The sequence below is a fragment of the Malania oleifera genome, chromosome 2 (genome assembly GCF_029873635.1).
Source record: "Malania oleifera isolate guangnan ecotype guangnan chromosome 2, ASM2987363v1, whole genome shotgun sequence".
Taxonomy (NCBI): domain Eukaryota; kingdom Viridiplantae; phylum Streptophyta; class Magnoliopsida; order Santalales; family Ximeniaceae; genus Malania; species Malania oleifera.
This window is the reverse complement of record NC_080418.1, coordinates 106,914,537-106,933,347: the sequence shown is the minus strand read 5'-3', so window position 1 is coordinate 106,933,347 and position 18,811 is coordinate 106,914,537. Positions and strand designations below refer to the sequence as shown.

Genomic DNA, 18,811 nt, shown 5'->3' with positions numbered 1-18,811 from the left:
TAACCAACCCCACCAAGTGGACTTAAGGCTTGGTTTGTTTTTGTCATGTGTGTATATTTATATATAGTTTATAATTCTGTTTCAAGTTTTGAAAGCTTGAAATGTTTTTTTGTAGTACAGAAGTAGTGTAAAAATAGCTATGAATTCACACTCAGTTTGGGGCATGATATCTTCTAGCATGTGGTAACATTTAATCACCTATGGCTGTTACGACACCATAGTGGACCGTATTGGATAATATATATGTGAATCAGGACACATAAGAGATATCACGCTGTAATGGTTTGAGAAGCTGTTCTTACCATTATGTAATGATAACTCCTGATTTTTAGAACCAGGCTGGTCCTCTTTATACCTATCTTCTCTCAATGAAATTACTTCTTTTCTAATAACAATACTAATACTAATAATAATATTAATGGGATTAATTGGAATTTTAGCATGATATCTGCTGCAGGTAGAACATAATTAGAAATGATCTCAGTTGTATTGTCAGTGTTGAAGCTTACTTTAGTGCCACTGGCTTGATTAGTAAATCTGCTGAGTGTACTGGGCTGCTGTTTGTGCTATTGCTGCTTGACTGCTTACATGTCTAATGCTATTTTAAAAATGATTTGATAGTTGCATATTTTATCTTTAGGGAACTATTAACTTCGATATATAGAAGTTTAATTGTTTACAGATGCAGATAAAATTTTCTAAGATGTCTTCTTTCAGGTTGTCCCCAATGATGCTTCGAAGCTTGCTGATTTTCAGAAGATCATAAAGCAAACTTCTGAATTTGAGTCAGTTTTAAAGGAAATGATGTTCATTTCTGCATCTGATGACAAGGATGAGCGGTTGAGCAATTTTGCTGAAAATGTTGAGGTTCACTTTGCAACTAGGAAAAAGACTGAAATCCTGGCAAAGGCAAGAAATTTGCTTCTGCGATGTGACTTTGCCCTTCCTCAGGTGAGTTTATTATGCTGGAATGCTGCATGTTAGTAGCTGTTGAGATGCCAGTGTTTGAATAATGTCCATGCAGGAGTATACAAGGAAAGGTCTTAACTTAAAGAATTATGAAATTGCGGGCATTACGTCTGATCATGTAGTTGAGTTGCTTTTCTCATCTGAGAGGTGTGTGGTATCTGAAGCAGCTTTACAACTAATGGAACTAGTGCATCAAACGCTTAAGGTAAGGAAGCAAGAGATATGAGATTTGATTTTCTTTCTATAATGTGTTGGAAAATTTATATTGATATGTTTCATTCTAGTCATAATTTCCCAGCCTTTTTTTGTGTCATGAGGCAGTTCTGTAATGTGATTATTTCAGCACAAGTCTTAATCCTTTGATTCATTCCTGGTCTATGCCTTCCATAGATAATTTGTCTTTCTTGTCATTCACGACTAGGAAATCCAAAGTGAGCTTTTGCTACATATTATTTTGGTTGGCTGGAACAGGCAAAAAAGGAAAAAAAGGAAAAGAAAAAAGAGGGGGAGAAGGGCACTTGGTTTCCATAATGTGTTGGTATAAAAGTTGAATTGGAAGGTCTTCCATCAACCATGTAGCCCTTTCAATTTCATTGATTGTTGCATCTATTTGCCACAATAATGGATGTATAGCTGGTGAAATGTGAAGTATAAGACAGTAATACACAATATAAAATCAATCCTGATTCCACAAACCATCCCCAGGTCTGCACCAGCAAGGGGCACTGTGTGCCTGCACTGATGCAGTCTATGGTAATCGTGCTTAGTTAAGCATTTTTTTTATTACATTTCTAAGTGCTTCCATGCTTCGGCAATATTCCTCTTGATGGATCTAGTAGAGATGTTTCTAAGTGATTCTCGCGTAGTGAGTCCACTTTTTCCCTTGCAAAATTAATTGTCTAAGAAGAAGTGTAGAAAGAGAGAATAGTTTATGTTGAGATGGTTAAATACCATGTAGTATCATGACAATAACTATTAGAGGCTGGGAATACCAGCTTACCGGGTGATATTATGCTGCCTATGAAGGCATACTGTGATTTCAGCATTCGGTGTTCTGTTGAGTTCTTTTTTTGGTAGGTTAAATGTTCAATTCATTATGGGTATGGTAGTTATTAAGGGCAATTTATGCAGGATGTCTGCTTGTCTTCTACAAGAGTGGCTTTGGAATTTTATCATGCTGCTAGGGATGCAATTCTTCTCTATGAAGCTGTTATTCCTGTCAAGGTTAGTTGACTAAGCAATGATTCACTTAACCTTCTCTAGTATTACAATTGAGGTGTTGAAGTACTGTTAATGGCTTTACATTTTTGAACAAACGTGGTTATGCCCACTGTAGAATAATATCTATGTTAATTTCTTCCTATGAAAATTCCTTTTTCCCTTATCTTTGTTATCTAAAAATGGAGCTTTCTTTAATTTTGTTTTTGAATTTAATATGTTAATTGATTATTCAATTAAACAATATGGTTTAAGCTTTAGAAATGTTATATGATGGCTTACAAGGGTTAGATTTATGACTTTGTTCTTACTACCATCATTTGTTGTTGCTATTACCAATACTCTACCATAGTAACAAGTTTGCTAGCGCAATTCTCGCTTCTTAATAAGTAGTAATCACTCTATCTTTGTCTTCTAAACAACGACAAGCATTAAGTCCCACTAGGTGGGGTCAGCTACGTGAATCCTTTCTCGCAAATTCTCCTAATTCGGAGGGTTTTTTTTTTGTTAGATTAAGGGCTATTTAATCCTTCCTCACTACCTCATTCCAAGTTATTTTAGGCCTACTTTTGTCCTTTTTCATGCCAGAAACAATAACTAACTCACTCCTCACATGTGCTCTACTAGGCTTGTGCTTCAAATGCCCAAACCATCTAAGCCACCCCTCCCTTATCTAGTTTTCAATCGGTGTTACACCTAAATTATTGCGTATATGTTCATTTCTTACTTTATCTTTTAATGTTAAATCACTTATCCACCTTAACATACGTATCCGAGCAACTTTCATTTTTTATACTTATTGTTTCTTAGTTGCCAAACATTTTGAACCATAAAGCATAGCTGACCTTATAGTCGTCTTGTAAAACTTTCCTTTTAATTTTAAGGGTATTCTATGATCACACAAAACTTCTTGATGCACTTCTCCATTTTAACCAACTTGTCTTAATTCTATGTACTACATTTTCTTCAATTTCCCCTTCAGCTTGCATAATACATTCAAGATTTCTAAATCTATCTAGACTATTAATCTCTTGATTATTTAGTTTAATCTTATCTCTATTGCTAATCCTTACATTACTGGAATTACATTTCAGGTATTCTGTCTTATTCTTACTTATCATAAACCCTTTAGACTCTAATGTGTCTCTCCAAAGTTCTAGCTTATCATTTGCAAACAACATGCACCAAGGGATCCCATTTTGGATATTCCTAGTTAGTTTATCAATTTCAAAAGTAGAAAGATAAGAACTCAAAGTAAAACCTTGATGTATAGCTATTGTGTTTGGAACTCCTGCAGTTCTAATGTTAGTCACCACTCGATCATACATATTCTTAATGACCTCCGTATATCTACTGCGAACTCTGTTTTGCCTTCTTTTCTAATACCGACCAAAGAACTTCCCTAGACATTTTGTAGTAAGCTTTCTCTATGTCAATAGAAATCATATGCAAGTCCTTTTCCCTAAACTTTTTCATTGAACTTCGCAAGTCCTTTTCCCTAAACTTTTTCATTGAACTTCTTAAAAGATAAATAGCTTCTGTTGTTGATTGCCCAAGCATAAAACCAAATTGAATTTTTGAAATCTTTGTTTCTAATCTTATTCTATGTTCAATTATCCTTTTCCATGATTTCATCTTATGACTCATAATCTTAATTCCACGATAGTTATTACAGTTTTGAATATTGCCTTTGTTTTTATATAAAGGAACTAACATACTTTTCCTCCATTGCTTTGGCATTTTCTTGGTTTTTATAATAGTTTTGAATAGATTAATTAATGAAATAATAATTAATTAACCAAATAATTCCTTCATCCCTTGAACATTTCCAAACTTCAATTGGTATTTTATCAGGTCCTATAGATTTCCCACCCTTCATATTTTTTACTGCCATTTTAACTTCAAGGACTCTAATTTTGCGAATAAATCTCCTATTTTTAGTCTTCTCTTCATTTGTCACTTCGAAGTTTAATCTTTCATTTTGGTTTTCATTAAACAATTTATCAAAGTATCTCCGTCACCTCTCTTTTATTAAGAAATTATCATTTTCATCCTTTATATATTTTACATCACCTAAGTCTTTGCATTTTTTTTTTCTAGTTCTAGCAAGTTTATAAATGTTTTTTTCTGCTTCATTTGTATCTAGTGTAGCATATAAAGTATCATAAGTTCTATGTTTAGCTCCATTGATAGTATTTTTTGTATTTTTTCTCGCTTTGTATTTTTTCAAAATTTTATATATTTCTACATTTTTTTTTTTTTTAATATTTTATACCTATTTCTTTTTGACTTAACGACTTTTTGGACTTTTTGATCCCACCACCACCTTCCTTTACTACTCGAGGATCTTTCTTTGGACTCGTCTAAAACCTCTTTTGTTATCGAATTTGCTATTTTGTTTCAAATAGTATTTGCATCAACTTTATCTCCTACTATCCAATCACACTCTTTATTCATTTAATCTTTGAATTTTACTGTATTCCCTCTCTTCAAATTTCACCATCTAGTCCTCTTGTGTTGATTTATATTACTCATTCTCTTCCATTTTTTAATATGTATATCTAGTACTAAGGCTCTATGTTGTGTAGCCAAAGTTTCACATGGAATAACTTTACGATCCTTAAAAGATAGACGATCTCCGTTCTTAGCTAAGAAGAAATCTATTTGACTTTTATTATACCCACTCTTGATAGTTATTAAGTGTTCTTCTATTTTTATAAAGCAAGCATTCAATATAACCAAATCGTAAAACATGGTAAAATCTAAGATTGTATCACCAACCACATTTTTATCTCCATATCCATTGCCACCATGTATCCTCTCATATCCTATATTATCCTTTTGCCAATGTAACCATTCAAATGAGCTCCTATGTGTGTTTTTTTAGACATTGCTATCCCTTATGAAATACTATCCATATCTTCCCAAAATTATCTTGTTAGATTTTTTGCTAAACCTATTTGGGGAGCATACACAATAACGACACTCACTATCTCCCAACCTAAAGCTAACTTAATTTTGATGATCCTATCCCCAATTATTTTATTTAACATCTATTACATTATTTGTTAGGTCTTTATCTACAATAATACTCACCCTGCTTTTATGTTTTTCTTTACTAGCGTGCCAAAGTTTAATTCTTGATTTTTTAATTTCTCTAGCTTTCTCTCCTATCCATTTTGTATCTTGAAGGTAGATTAAGTTTATTTTTCTTCTAAACATTATTTCCACTATTTTAATATTTTTTATTGTAAGAGTCCCTATATTCCAAGTTGCTAATGTTATCTTAGTTTCTTGTGCTAACTTATTAACCCTCTCCCTTTTATATTGACTTGGTCTATTCCCTTTACCTAGCCGAATTTGGTAAGAATTCATGATAATAAGATTTGACAAAGTTTTATGTTGGTTGTTAGCTACCTAACGCAATCCTACTCCTTTATTTGGACTTGGGACCGGCTGTGTGCACAAAGAATTTGTGTTTCACAGGCGAAGTACATGGTTGTGTTTTTTTTTTCTTTGCAAGCTTTTTTCACATAGATAATTTTCTAATTCACACCCTATAACTAATAGAAACCACACACACGATATGATGTATTAAAACATTTTAAAACATACAATTTTCGTTGTTAATCCAAGCTAGACTAGAATTTTTAAAAAATCATGCAGTAGTACTTTTTTGAAAAATTTAGTATATTCTAAAACTTGCAAATGGAAAACACAAAAACACAAAAATGCATATACTAAGCCTACAAATCAAAAACACAAAATCTCCACTACCAGCCATCTATTCGAAAAATTATTAATAATCATAATAAGAAAAGAAATAACAAGAGAGATCTCACTGGTGACTGAAACTAAAAAAGGTAATGACACCCGCTTGAAAAATACTATTGTAAGTACATTTGATGCAAGAAATTTGATGCTGCTAACAAAAATCAATTCGAAGAATATTTAAGCAACAAGGGATTACAATAATTCTTCAAATCTAAATTCAAGATTCAAACCCAAGAATATTGAAGAAACAAGAATCTTCAACCCATAAATCTTTATTGCTTCTTCATGATTTTAGGGCTGAAGAAACAAGAATCCTTGGATTTGTTCGAGTCTTTGGGAGAAAAGAAAGGAAAAGGAAAAGGAAGGAAAGAAAGGAAGTTCAGAGAGCGGATCTGCTTGGCTGGTGAGAAACAAAACCAAAAGAGAGAATAAAATTCAGGAAAATTAAAGAAAGAAAAAGAAAAGAAACCTTTAGAAGTAGAAGTAAAAGAAAGAAAAGAAGAGGAATTTAGTTGGTGAGGAATTTATTTATTTTTGTATGTAATGAATCTAAAATTATTATTAGATTTAATTAAATGAATTTCCTTACAAACAAGACTGATGTGGGACCAAGGTTGTTAGAATCAGGATTCTAAGTGGGATCATTGGAGGGGTCTGCAGGATCTCGTAGAATCGGATTGAGAATCGTAAGATTCTACTGTCAATGTAAAATAAAAATTAAAAAATTATGTGGAACTTTATGACAGGTCTAAAGACTAAAAACTTTCTAACTATAAGAAGTCAAAAATATAATAAAAAGTTCAAACAATAAAAAGAAGAAAAAGAAGAAGATCAAGAAAAGGAGAAGATAAAGGAGAAAAACAATGCTCACTATTGAGTTTTTTCAAGAAGCAAAAAATCTGTTTCAAAGCATACCTCTGCTGCTCTGTTGGGCCTGCTGGCTTGGCTCTTTTCTTGGCTGCTGCTGATCAAACAAGAACTGTGTGTTGAAAAGGACTGATGTCTTCTTGTCGAACACCAAAGAAGGAAGAGTACTGAGGGCTGAGTTTTTTTCAAACACCAGGAACTCTGGTTGTTGAACACCAAAGAACTGTTGATCAAACAGCAGGACTGCTAGCTGCTGCTGATCAAACATCAGTCACTAGATAGAGGGTTCTCTGGTTGTCAAACAGGAGAGAAATTCAGGTGCTGGGTTGCTGAATTTCAATGAGTAGAGGACTGAGGTGTCAAACTCCAGGGAAGTCAGGTGCAGATTCTGTTGAATTTGTTCATTGATAGGAGGCTGGGAGCCATTTTGCGCCAGTTCTAGAAGATTTTGGACCCAACATAAACTTTTTGAGGCCTTTGGGCGAATAAAAACATGTATTGGGCCACATTATTGAAGCCCAAAAAGGAAAAAAAATCCCAATCAGGTATCAGAATGGGATCTGTACGATTCCACTCACAATTCTACGATTCTGATTCTACGAATCTACTGATTCTTTTACAATTCTACCATGATTCTACTTAATTCCGATTCTTGTTGCGACTTGGATCGTTTGGGTAAATCTGGATTGTAGAATCGTATGATCCTACGATCCAGATTGCGATTTTAATATCCATGTGTGGGACATGAACAGAAAGTCAGAAACAGAGAGATGGAAAGAATTAAAGAGAGAAATAGAAAGAGTAAAGAGAAGGGAAGATGAAGAAGAGGAGCTGCTGCTGGGCAGAAAGTGGGAATCGTGCAGAGAGAGACGGACAGAACAAAGAGCATATAAACAGAACATAGGGAGAACAGAAAGAGAAAGGAAGAAGGAAAAAGGAGAAAGGAGGAAGGAAAAGGAGAAGACAAGAGGGAGAACCTAGACGAGAGGGAGAGGAAAAGAAAAGGCACCTGAAGCCCAAAATAATAACTGTCTGTCTTCTCAAATGCTAAATTTTCTGTTAAGAAGAGTACGAAATTCAGTCACTCAAGTATTCTCACTCAAACTGCTGATGGCATTTCTATCATTCTTCGTTCCACGTTTGCGCCTTTAACTGGCATAAATTTCTTACTTTCCACTAGTGTGGTTGTTGGTATTCATTTGAAATCTACAAGAAGCCATCTGATTTGATGCTATTACTTTAGTTAATGGCTGTATGGTTTTGGATTCCTCTTTTGTTTTTGCTTATAGGAATCACTCTGTTTCTCTTTCAATCCTTTAGAACCATCTAAGTCTTCACCCTTCTTCCAACCGTTCAATGACATAGTTAAACTGATCCAAGCAGTTTCAGTTTGTATGTGGTTTTTTTTTTTTAACTGAAGTTTAATTATATAATTTCCTGACAGGCTAAAGGATCAGCTGTGGGAATCCATTGCTGAATGCTAGTGCTTGGTTGTTTGATTTTAATGCTTAGCTGGTAAGTAGATATTCATGGCTTAAGATCTCAACCTATACATGTGGGGTTTGGGACAATCGTCATTTGCACATATAACTGAAACACTTGACATTATGAACATTCCTTGTAGGGATGGCCATGGAGCAGCATGATAATCCATCCTGCCTTGCACCTGTTGAACAGGATTAAAGATTGGAAGCCCAATTTTAGGCCAGAATGGGTTTTAAAGAACATGCATGATCCAAGTGCCATTATGTATTATATATATTTGTGGTCAGAAACTCCGCCTGTGATGCACTTAATGTCCTAATTTTTTCACACAGCCGGTCTCAAGCCCGGGTTAAGGAGGAGGGTTGCATTAGGTAGCTGACAGCCAGCGTAAAATTTGTCAGATCACTATGATATGAATTCTTACCAAATATTTGTTGGGGCATCCCCTACGAGTGACGCATTGCACTTGAACCACCCGGGTGTAGCGAAAAGTGGGTGAGGGTGGGTTAGGTCGTTGCCCTGAAGCGATGCGCCGTGTCGGCACCCGAGTATGGTGTCAAATATGCGATGGTTCCTGCATCATTCTGGACGTGGGCAGGTAAAGACGTTAGTTCAGGAAACTTGGATTAGATTAGCAACTTGGAATATAGGGACACTTGGGTAAAAGCATGGAAATTGTGGATACAATGATTAGAGGAAGAATTAATATAATTTGCCTTCAAGAAACTAGGCGGGGGAGAAAGCTAGAGAAATCGATAAATCAGGATTTAAACTTTGATACACTGGAAAAGAAAAACATAAGGATGAAGTAGGCATTATTATAGACAAAAACTTAAAAGATAGCGTTGTGGATGTAACTAGAGTAAGGATAGAATTATAAAAATCAAGATGGTATTAGGACAAGAGATAATAAATATCATTAGTGCTTATGCTCCTCAAGTTGGCTTACCAGAAAATCTTAAGAGACAATTTTGGGAAGATATGGATATTATTATACAAGGCATACTAGGGACTGAGAAAATATTTATAGGAGGAGATCTAATTGGACACGTTGGAAGAGATAATAAAAATTATGAGAGGATACATAGAGGACATGGATATGGAGACAAAAATGAGTTTGGGGAGATGATCTTAGACTTTGCTATGTCATATGATTTTAGTATAATGAATACTTGCTTTAAGAAGAGAGAAGAACACTTAATAACCTTTAAAAGTGGACAAAATAGAAGTCAAATAGATTTTTTTTTTTAATGAGGAGGGTAGATTGTTTATCATGCAAGGATTGTAAAGTTATTTAAGGTGAAAGCCTAACCACACAACATAGAGTCTTAGTGTTAGATATATGTATTAAAAAATGGAAGGATAGGATAAAATAATCCAATGTAGGAGAACTAGATGGTGGAACCTAAAAAGAGAAAATATTATAAAATTTAAAGATAAAATGATCAAAAATGGGGATTGGACCTTAGAGGATGGGATAGATACAAATACTCTTTGGAATAAATTAGTTAGCTCTATTAAAAAGATAGCAAAAGAGATTTTAGGTGAATCAAGGGAAAGATTCTCGAATAGTAAAGAGAGTTGGTGGTGGGATAAAGATGCACAAAAAATCATGAAGACAAAAAGAATTTGGTATAAAACGTGGTAAAAATGTAGAAAAAGAGAACTTTGAAAAATATAAGGAGGCAAGAAAAGATGCAAAAAGGGCCGTTAGTGAAGCTAAATATAGATCATTTAACAGTTTGTATGATAGATTAGGTACAAAAGAAGGGGAAAGAGATATATTTAAACTTGCTAAAGTTAGAGAAAGGAAGAGCAATGACTTAGGAAATGTAAAATGTATAAAAAATGAGGATGATATTGTCTTGGTTAAGGATGAAGATATTAAAAAAAGATGACGAAGTTACTTTAGTAAGTTGTTTAACGGAAATCAAATAGAAGACTTAAACTTAGAATTGTCAAATGAGGAAAAAACTCAAAATATAAGATTTATTCGCAAAATTAGAGTCAACGAAGTCAAGGTCTTAAATTTCGATTTCGACTCAAATTTCGTAGCTACAAAAGAACGGAAATTTCGATGGAAATTCCGATTTTGATGTCAATTTCGATTTCGATTTGAAAAAATAACGGAAACTAGTAGTAAAACATGAAATTCTTTGTGAAACTTTACAAATGGTTAAAAAATATAATAATATAAGTTTTAAGACTAATATATTACAAATTAAATACATCTATGTTTTGTATAGGGTGGAAAAGTTGTAAAATAGTATGTGTATGAAACATGTTTGTAAGATAATGTACATTAAACAGATTCAGTTAATGCAAATGAAATTCATAATTCATTTAAATATTATTTATTATACAAATATTGATAATTTAGACAAGAATGGTTAAATAAAATATTACTATAAGTTTATTTTTTCATATAATTTCAAAAGCACTTGTGGTCACCTTTTGTTTCGATAAAATAAATTAAAATAGAAATTTCACTTCACTCTTGAATCTCTCGTTTGAATTTCGATGAAATTTCATTGTATAGTTAAAATTTTGACAAATTTCGCTAAAATTTCGAGGTTTCGATAAATTTTGGATGATTCGTTGAGATTTCGATAGAAATTATGCAAGACGGAAATTGACTGCCATTTCGATTTCGAGGGTGACAGAAATTGGAAATTTTGACGTAAATTTTGACAATTTAATGGAAATTTAAGACCATGAACGAAGTTAAGTTTGCACTAAAAAAGATGAAAAATGGGAAAGTTATGAGACCAAATAACATCCCAATTGAAGTTTGGAAATGCTTGGGTGATAATAGAATTATATGGTTAACTAATTTATTTAATACAACTGTAAAAACTAAGAAAATGCCAGATGAATGGAGGAAAAGCACTTTAATACCTATATACAAAAATAAAGGAGATATTCAAAATTGTAATAACTATCGTGGAATTAAACTTATGAATCATACGATGAAACTATGGGAAATGGTGGTTGAACAAAGATTAAGGTTGGAAACGAAGATCTTAGAAGATCAATTTGGTTTTATGCCTAGGAGATCTACCACAGAAGCTATTTATCTTTTAAGAAGATAATGGAAAAGTTTAGGGAAAAGAAGAGAAACTTGCATATGATATTTAGTAACCTTGAGAAAGCATATGATAGGATACCTAGGGAAGTTCTATGGTGAGTTTTAGAAAAAAAGGGTGTTTGTTGTAGGTAGGGGTGAGCATAATTCGGGGAAAACCGAATTAACCGACCGAAATTGGTCGGTTCGGTTCGGTTAAAAAAATAAGTTCGGTCGGTTTGGTTATACATTCCAATATTTCGGGGAATCGGGTTTCGGTTCGGTGAATAGAAAACATTAATTCAGTTAATCGATTAACCGAATTAATAATTAATTAAATTTTAAATTTAAATTAGAAAAAATCCTGTTATCTTCTATATTTCCATTCCCTCTCGCTCTCACTCTCCGTCTCACTCTAAGTGCTCTCAGAAACTCAGAAGTCAGAAGGCCGCCTCTCTCTCGCTCACCCGAGCTCAATCCATCACAGTTCGCACCACCATCTTCATGCGATGCTATCGCCTGCGTCCATCGCCATCGTCGTCGCTGGCCATCGTCACCAGCACTCAAGCTCCCTCTCATTCTCATTTTTATTCTCTCACAGTCTCGCGCACAGAGCAGTTCATTGAGAACCACCTCGGCTCGGCGGCTCCTCCTCACTGGCATCAAGCTCGCCTGAGCCCAATCGTCTCCCTAACCAACCACCTTTCCTCCACATCAATCTCCACTTCTCAGTTCTCCGGTTCTCCCTCTTCGCGAATCGCCTCTTCCTGGCTTCGCGGCTTGGCTTGAGCCCCTCTTCCAGTCTTCCCAGTTCGTGACCCATCCCGATCCCGAATCCCTCTTCGATCGGCTCTTCCCTTGCGTGGGCATGGCGATGGATCTACATTCAGTGACTCAGGACTTCAAGGCTTCAACCTTCCCCCACCTTTCCTTGTTTCAGACGGATACACATACACATACACCAGTCCAGTACACCTTTCCCCCTTCCGTTCCTCGTTTCACGGTTAAAATCGGTTAACCGAATTACCCGAAAAATAAATTTGGTCGGGTTCGGTTCGGTGAGACCAAACGGTTCGGTCGGTTCGGTTAACAAGATTCTTTAACCGAAATTTTCGGTTAATTAACCGAATTTGGCCAAACCGACCGTTTGCTCACCCGTAGTTGTAGGTATACCGATGTTATTAAGGATATGTACGATGGAGTAATGACTAGTGTAAAGACTATAAATGGAGAAACTAAAGAATTTCCAATTACCATAGCTGTACATCAAGGATTTGCTTTGAGTCCTTATCGTTTTGCTTTAGTGATGGACCAATTGACTAAGAGTATTCAAAAGGAGGTTCTATGGTGTATGTTGTTTGCAGATGATATTGTATTAATTGATGAAATTAGGGACGGAGTAGAGGCTGAGTTAGAATTATGGAGAGAAGCTTTGGAATCTAGAGGCTTTAGGATAAGTAGAAATAAAACAGAATATATGAAACATAATTTTAGTAATGATAGGAGGAATATTGGAGACAAAGTTAAACTTTTTGATGAAGAAATAAATAGCACTTGTAGATTTCGATACCTTGGATCTATTATGCAAGCTGAAGGAGAAATTGAAGATGATGTAATGCATAGAGTTAAAGCAAGTTGGGTAAAATGGAGAAGTGCTTCAAGTGTGCTATGTGATCGTAGAATACCCTTAAAATTGAAAGGGAAGTTTTATAGGACAGCTATAAGACTAGCTATGCTATATGAATCGGAATGTTGGGCGACGAAGAAATATAATATCCAAAAAGTAAAAGTTGCCGAGATGAGAATGTTTAGATGGATGAGTGGTATAACATTGAAAGATAAATTAATGAATGAACATATTCGTGGTAAGTTAGGTGTAGCTCCTATAGACGATAAGATAAGGGAGGGACGACTCAGATGGTATGGACACTTGCAATGTAGGCCTTATAGTGCACTTGTGAGGAAGAGTGACTTAGTTACTGTGGAGGGCAGTAGAAGGGGTAGGGGTAGACCTAAAATAATTTGGGAGGAGATAGTGAGTAAGAATTTAATATCCTTGAATTTAAAAAAAAAAAATGGTCCTTGATCGTATAAATTGGTGAAAAAGGATTCATATAGCCGACCCCACTTAATGGGACTAAGGCTTGATTTTGTTTGTTTATATTTGTAGTCAGAACTATCACCAATGTTGATTGCGTTGATGTTAACTGCGTATGCATGCACGGGGGTTTGAGTATGGAGTCCACTACTAGTTAATTGAGGAAGCGGTAATTTTAGCATCTAGGATATCTTTGTTGCATTTTGGCATTGTTTTACTGCCATTGCATTTCTTTGCCACCTCCCCTGCAGGCCTCTTTATGTTAATATCATTTCCTAGTCTAGATTCTAGTGCTACTCAGCTCATTGCGAAATGCTTTGGAAATTTTCTGCATCTTAGTATCGTTGTTCTGCACCACAGCTTTGTGATTCTCTTTGTTAAGTTTCCAAGTTTTACTATAGATTATATGATTATTTAGTTGTCAACAGTCTCTGCATATGCATCGTGGACTTATTTTGAGATGGAATATGCATAATGATCATATTATCATCTCTTCTTTTAATTTGTGAAGCTAGAGAGGCAGCTTGATGGCATCAATCAGGTAGCTGTTCTAATGCACAACGACTGTCTTTATCTGTGTCAGGAAATCCTTGGTCTTGCATTTGAGGTATATGATAATTGCTCCATATGTTTATACCCTCTGTTGTGTCTTTAGGCCGTGGCCTAACATACCCTAACAAATAGTGATTTTACTTTGTTAATTTTTTATTTTATTGTTCTAACTGTTGTTTTCTTTTGTTTCAGTATTGCTCAGACTTTCCTTCTTCAATTAAGGAACATGTTGTTTTTGTTGATTTGGCTCCTAGATTCCAACTAAAGGCAGAAGAAATACTGAAGAAACAAATTCAGCTTGTCATTTTTAACTTGAAAGAGGTACAATGTCTTGAAACAAACTGACCTTTGGAAGGTGCATTATCCAGATGTTTAATTACCTTTCACCAATGTTTTAAAAGGTGAAGACATAAGGCGAGGCGTTTTAACCTTTAAGAGGCGAGGCATAAGCCTTAAGGCATTGGTACGTAAGCCTTTTGAGAAATTTTTTTTAAGATAAAAATATATAAAATGAATTATATATATTTAAAATATAGTAAAAAAAAAAAAAAAAACTAGATGTATTTTACAAAATACTTGTTGGCCATTCAAAAATTGTTAACTTAAATACATGACATAAATCATGACGAGAGATAGCTATATCATTACGAAGCTTAAACTATTTTCATGATGTAAGATACAACTCAGTTATTTTGTAAAGGTTGAGGTTCAAGAGTTCTAGAAATAAACTCATATTATGACATTCCTTTTATACAAACATGTAGTTAAAACTTTCTAACCAATTCTAACTTGAGAATTACGCACCCAAAATGCGTAAGCCTCAATAAAAAGATGCAAAAGATGTGCTTTCTGTAAAAAACGTGCAAGCTTCAGCGTGTAATGCATTAACCTTTTTGAAATTTGGTATTTTAGATTGAGCCTCAAGGGATTTTAGGCATGCCTTGCCTTGAGATGAGCCTCCATTGAACCTTTTAAAACACTGCATTTCACAAATCTTGTAAATTGTAGGCTATAGATGGAGCTGATGGATTTCAGAATACTCACCAAATGCAGCAGTATGAATCTACGAAGTTTAGTATAGATCAGGTGCTGATACTGTATCTTTTTATTTAGTCTCCCTGGCGTGTGGCAAGGAATGGAGCTAAAAATTTCTTTCTTCAGGTGGTTTTTATCCTTGAGAAAGTCCATATTATATGGGAGCCCCTTTTGCTGCCTTCTACTTACCGGAGAAGTATGGGGTTGGTTCTGGAGTCGGTTTTTTCTAGAATGGCAAAAGACATACTCCTGTTAGATGATGTAGCCGCAGAGGAAACATTGCAGGTGCTGTTTAAATATTCATCATAATCGACTGATTGCTTGTGTTGCTAAATCTTAGTGATTGTAAGTATTAGTATTAGTGTATTACTATTTGCTTTTACTATGTTCCCAGCTTCAAAGGCTGATTCATATGATGCTGGAAAACCTGTCTTCGTTGCTGGAATCCTTGATTGATGTTAACCAACAAAGGAAATTGCAAGATGCCTCTGTGGACTCGCTTAATGAACTGATTCCATCTCTGCGCAAAGTCCGCAAATTGGAAGGTCTGTTTTGCCTTTGATGCTTAAATTAGATTGCTAAATATGCAGTAGATGACAACAGCTAAGCCTGATGACTATTTCTCTTTTTAAATTTGCGTCAGATTTACTAGATATGCCTTTAAAATTTATTACAACAGCTTGGGAAAGCGGTGAACTAGTCAATTGTGGTTTCACATTTACAGAGGTATGATAATATCTTCTTGGAGTGTGTTCATTTGACGTGTTGGAGTGATTAGTTTTGTTTATTTTATTTTATTTTTTTTATCTGACAGTTGTTTCTAATAGATGATGTGATTTTCATGTACTTGAGCTTTTTCTTGATAACAAAAGAGATCTCATTGATAAAAGAAGAATTTACAGAGGAGAAAAAAGACTTCTCCTTTCAAAATTATGGAATAATTCAGAAAAAATAAACTAATAAAACATAAAACTGGAAAAAGCCAAAATCAGAGCAGGAGATTCCTCCATTTTTGCTGAACCTCCAAAAAACTCTCTTAAAGCAACTGAAGCCAACATACCATAAAGATGCCAGTTAATGAGCCTTTTCCCAGACTAGGCAAAATGTTCCTCCATTCTCGCTGAACCTCCAAAAAACCAACTCCGTTAAAGCAACTGAAGCAAACTCACCATAAAGAGGCCAGTTAATGAGCCTTCTCCCAGGCCAACTGCCAATTCAATTTTCATGTACTTGAGCTTGAGCAAGTCAAAAACTGTTTGTATTAAGGCTCATAGATCTTTAGAGTTTGTGTAAATTCATTTTTCTCCATTTGACTGGACAAATGAACTCATCTTATCAAATGAGGTCAAACTTCAGCAAATGGATCTGGGAGGAATGGAATAGTTTATTATATAGGGTTATAATAGCTTACAAAAAGGATAGTACGTTCATTTAAATGATCATTAAAATTGTGCTTCCACAACGTAGAAAAGACATGTTACCGTGGGATGTCTATTCCCATGCTATTTCATTCATATTGGTTGGTAGAACGCTTACCCCATGTTTGGAAGTTAGGAGTTTAGATCTTAAATATCAGTGTGTGGATTTAGATTAAATGCTATACAAAACTGAACTGAGTTTTGTCTAAATTCATGGAAATCCAAATTCGAGGGATGAAACACAACTCTAAACTTTGCATGATTATTTAACCTTGGAATCATTTACTTATATTTTTTAATCATACCCTGATTCAATAATTATTTCATCCTTACCCTATTTGATTCCACAAATTTCCCCTCTTAATATGATTTAATTAGATTATGCTCATGTTCAAAAGCTATTCAATTTTGCAGATGGAAGACTTCATCAAATCCATATTCACAGATACACCTCTGAGAAAAGAATGCTTATGGAGGATAAAAGGAGCAAGCTTTTAGAAGGTTCTTGTGTATTATGTTCGCCCATTCAGGCGGTGTTGATCCATCCGCCACCAGCTGGAGTCAAACCAAACAGCATTTGATGCTGTTTTCTTTACTGACCTCTGGTTTGTAAATTATCTTTCATTTATTTTAAAAAACCGGATGGCTTATACTGATATATAAGCGATTCTTGTAAAATCTGAGCTTTGTAAAAAAAGATTCCCGGAAAAAGGGAAAAAGCAAAGTTATATTGGTTGAGTAGGTGACTGTAAATGGTCCACAATTTTTCGTTATGGATAAGGAAAGCGTTTGCGTCAGGATTGTACAGGAGATTTTGGTAGTTAATGCCAAGCTTTTGACACTGTTTCTTACCAAAAAAAAAAAAAAAAAAGAGGATGGAAAAAAAATATTAAAAAAAAAAATTATATTTTCATGTTTGGTTATCCAAAAAAAAGAAAAAGAAAAAAAAATATATATATCAAATTCACGAATAAAATTGACTTTATAAATTATTAATATCCAAAATTTATTATTGTTAATCATTTTAAATATTTTTTTTTAACTTTTTAACAGTACTTAATATTGAAAAAAATATAATGGAAATTAATTTTCCCTATTTTATTTTTCATGTAAATTCTTCGTACAAACACATTTTGCGTGGATTTTGTTTCATTTTTTATTTGTTTAAATTTAAGTATACCATTGACACTTTAAAATTTATTTATATTGATGCTTTACTGGAAATTAATTTTCCCTATTTTATTTTTCATGTAAATTCTTCGTACAAACACATTTTGCGTGGATTTTGTTTCATTTTTTATTTGTTTAAATTTAAGTATACCATTGACACTTTAAAATTTATTTATACTGATGCTTTACTGTTTATGTTTATTTTTTAATATGTCAAATTTAGGTTTCCCTTTGCAAGCGAAGGAAAAAAAAAGAGGCAAATTCATCCTTAAATTTTGTGAAAAAAAATTGTATTATAGATTGTCATGTGTTATAAGTTTAATTTCTTTTTTATTATGTATATTAGTCATGAACATGTAAGATGTGCGTATTATTTTTGGGTATGATCTGCTAATCTCTCTCTCTCTCTCTCTCTCTCTCTCTCTCTCTCTCTCTCTCTCTCTCTCTCATTTACTTTTGAGTTGAGTCATACATTAAAGTTAAAGGCTATTATGAATGACCCTGAGTAGGGGTGTACAAAAATTACCAAAAAAGTAAAAATCGAACTGATATCGAATTGAAATTGCAAGAGGTTTGGTTTTTCAGTATTCAATTTCAGTTTCCAAAATATAGCCGAATCAAAAAATCGAAAAAATTGATTTTAATTTAAATTATATATAAATTAATATGACTACTTAATTATGGATGGTCCATATAATAAGTTAATTAGGGATAAAGAGATTTAACTATTAAAGTGTCTGAGGATTGAAACATTGTGATTAATTGATATGTAATTTGCATTATAATGGTTTGTAGGGCTTACTAAACTAGTAGGAATTAGGAACAAAAAGAAAAAGTCCAACAAGACCAACGCATTCTCAGTTGTCTAAACTATTTTACATGTTTAATTTTGTTAACATTATAAAAAAAAAAAAAAAATCAAAATGGCCTATAGATTCTCAACAACCCTTGTGAAAAATAATTGTTGTATATTTAGAAAATAAGTTAAAAACCAAAAAAATCGTAACCGAACAGCTGAATGTTCGGTTTTAAAATTAGAAATAGCTTCCCAAGAGAGGGGGAGGGGGGATGAATTGGCTTTTTAAAACTTTCTTTTTAGTTCTTTTTAAAGTCCTTAACTTCTTTCAATATTTAACCAATTCTTGACTTGTTTATTTAATT

At 33.9% G+C, this 18,811-nt stretch overlaps 1 protein-coding gene across 3 annotated transcripts in view; it reads left to right on the top strand.

Moving 5' to 3' along the window:
* LOC131149320 (centromere/kinetochore protein zw10 homolog) overlaps positions 1–17,277 on the top strand; it is a 40,595-nt gene extending 23,318 nt beyond the window's left edge. For all 3 annotated transcript variants that reach the window (XM_058099676.1, XM_058099677.1, XM_058099675.1), the window contains exons 6-15: positions 718–951; positions 1,025–1,174; positions 2,101–2,193; positions 13,987–14,082; positions 14,220–14,348; positions 15,036–15,113; positions 15,189–15,347; positions 15,457–15,607; positions 15,706–15,788; positions 16,895–17,277. In XM_058099676.1, the coding sequence (XP_057955659.1) occupies positions 718–951; positions 1,025–1,174; positions 2,101–2,193; positions 13,987–14,082; positions 14,220–14,348; positions 15,036–15,113; positions 15,189–15,347; positions 15,457–15,607; positions 15,706–15,788; positions 16,895–16,978 (1,257 nt within the window). In that variant the 3' untranslated portion in view covers positions 16,979–17,277. The remainder of the gene's footprint in view (positions 1–717; positions 952–1,024; positions 1,175–2,100; positions 2,194–13,986; positions 14,083–14,219; positions 14,349–15,035; positions 15,114–15,188; positions 15,348–15,456; positions 15,608–15,705; positions 15,789–16,894) is intronic.
* Positions 17,278–18,811: the final 1,534 nt, after the last annotated feature.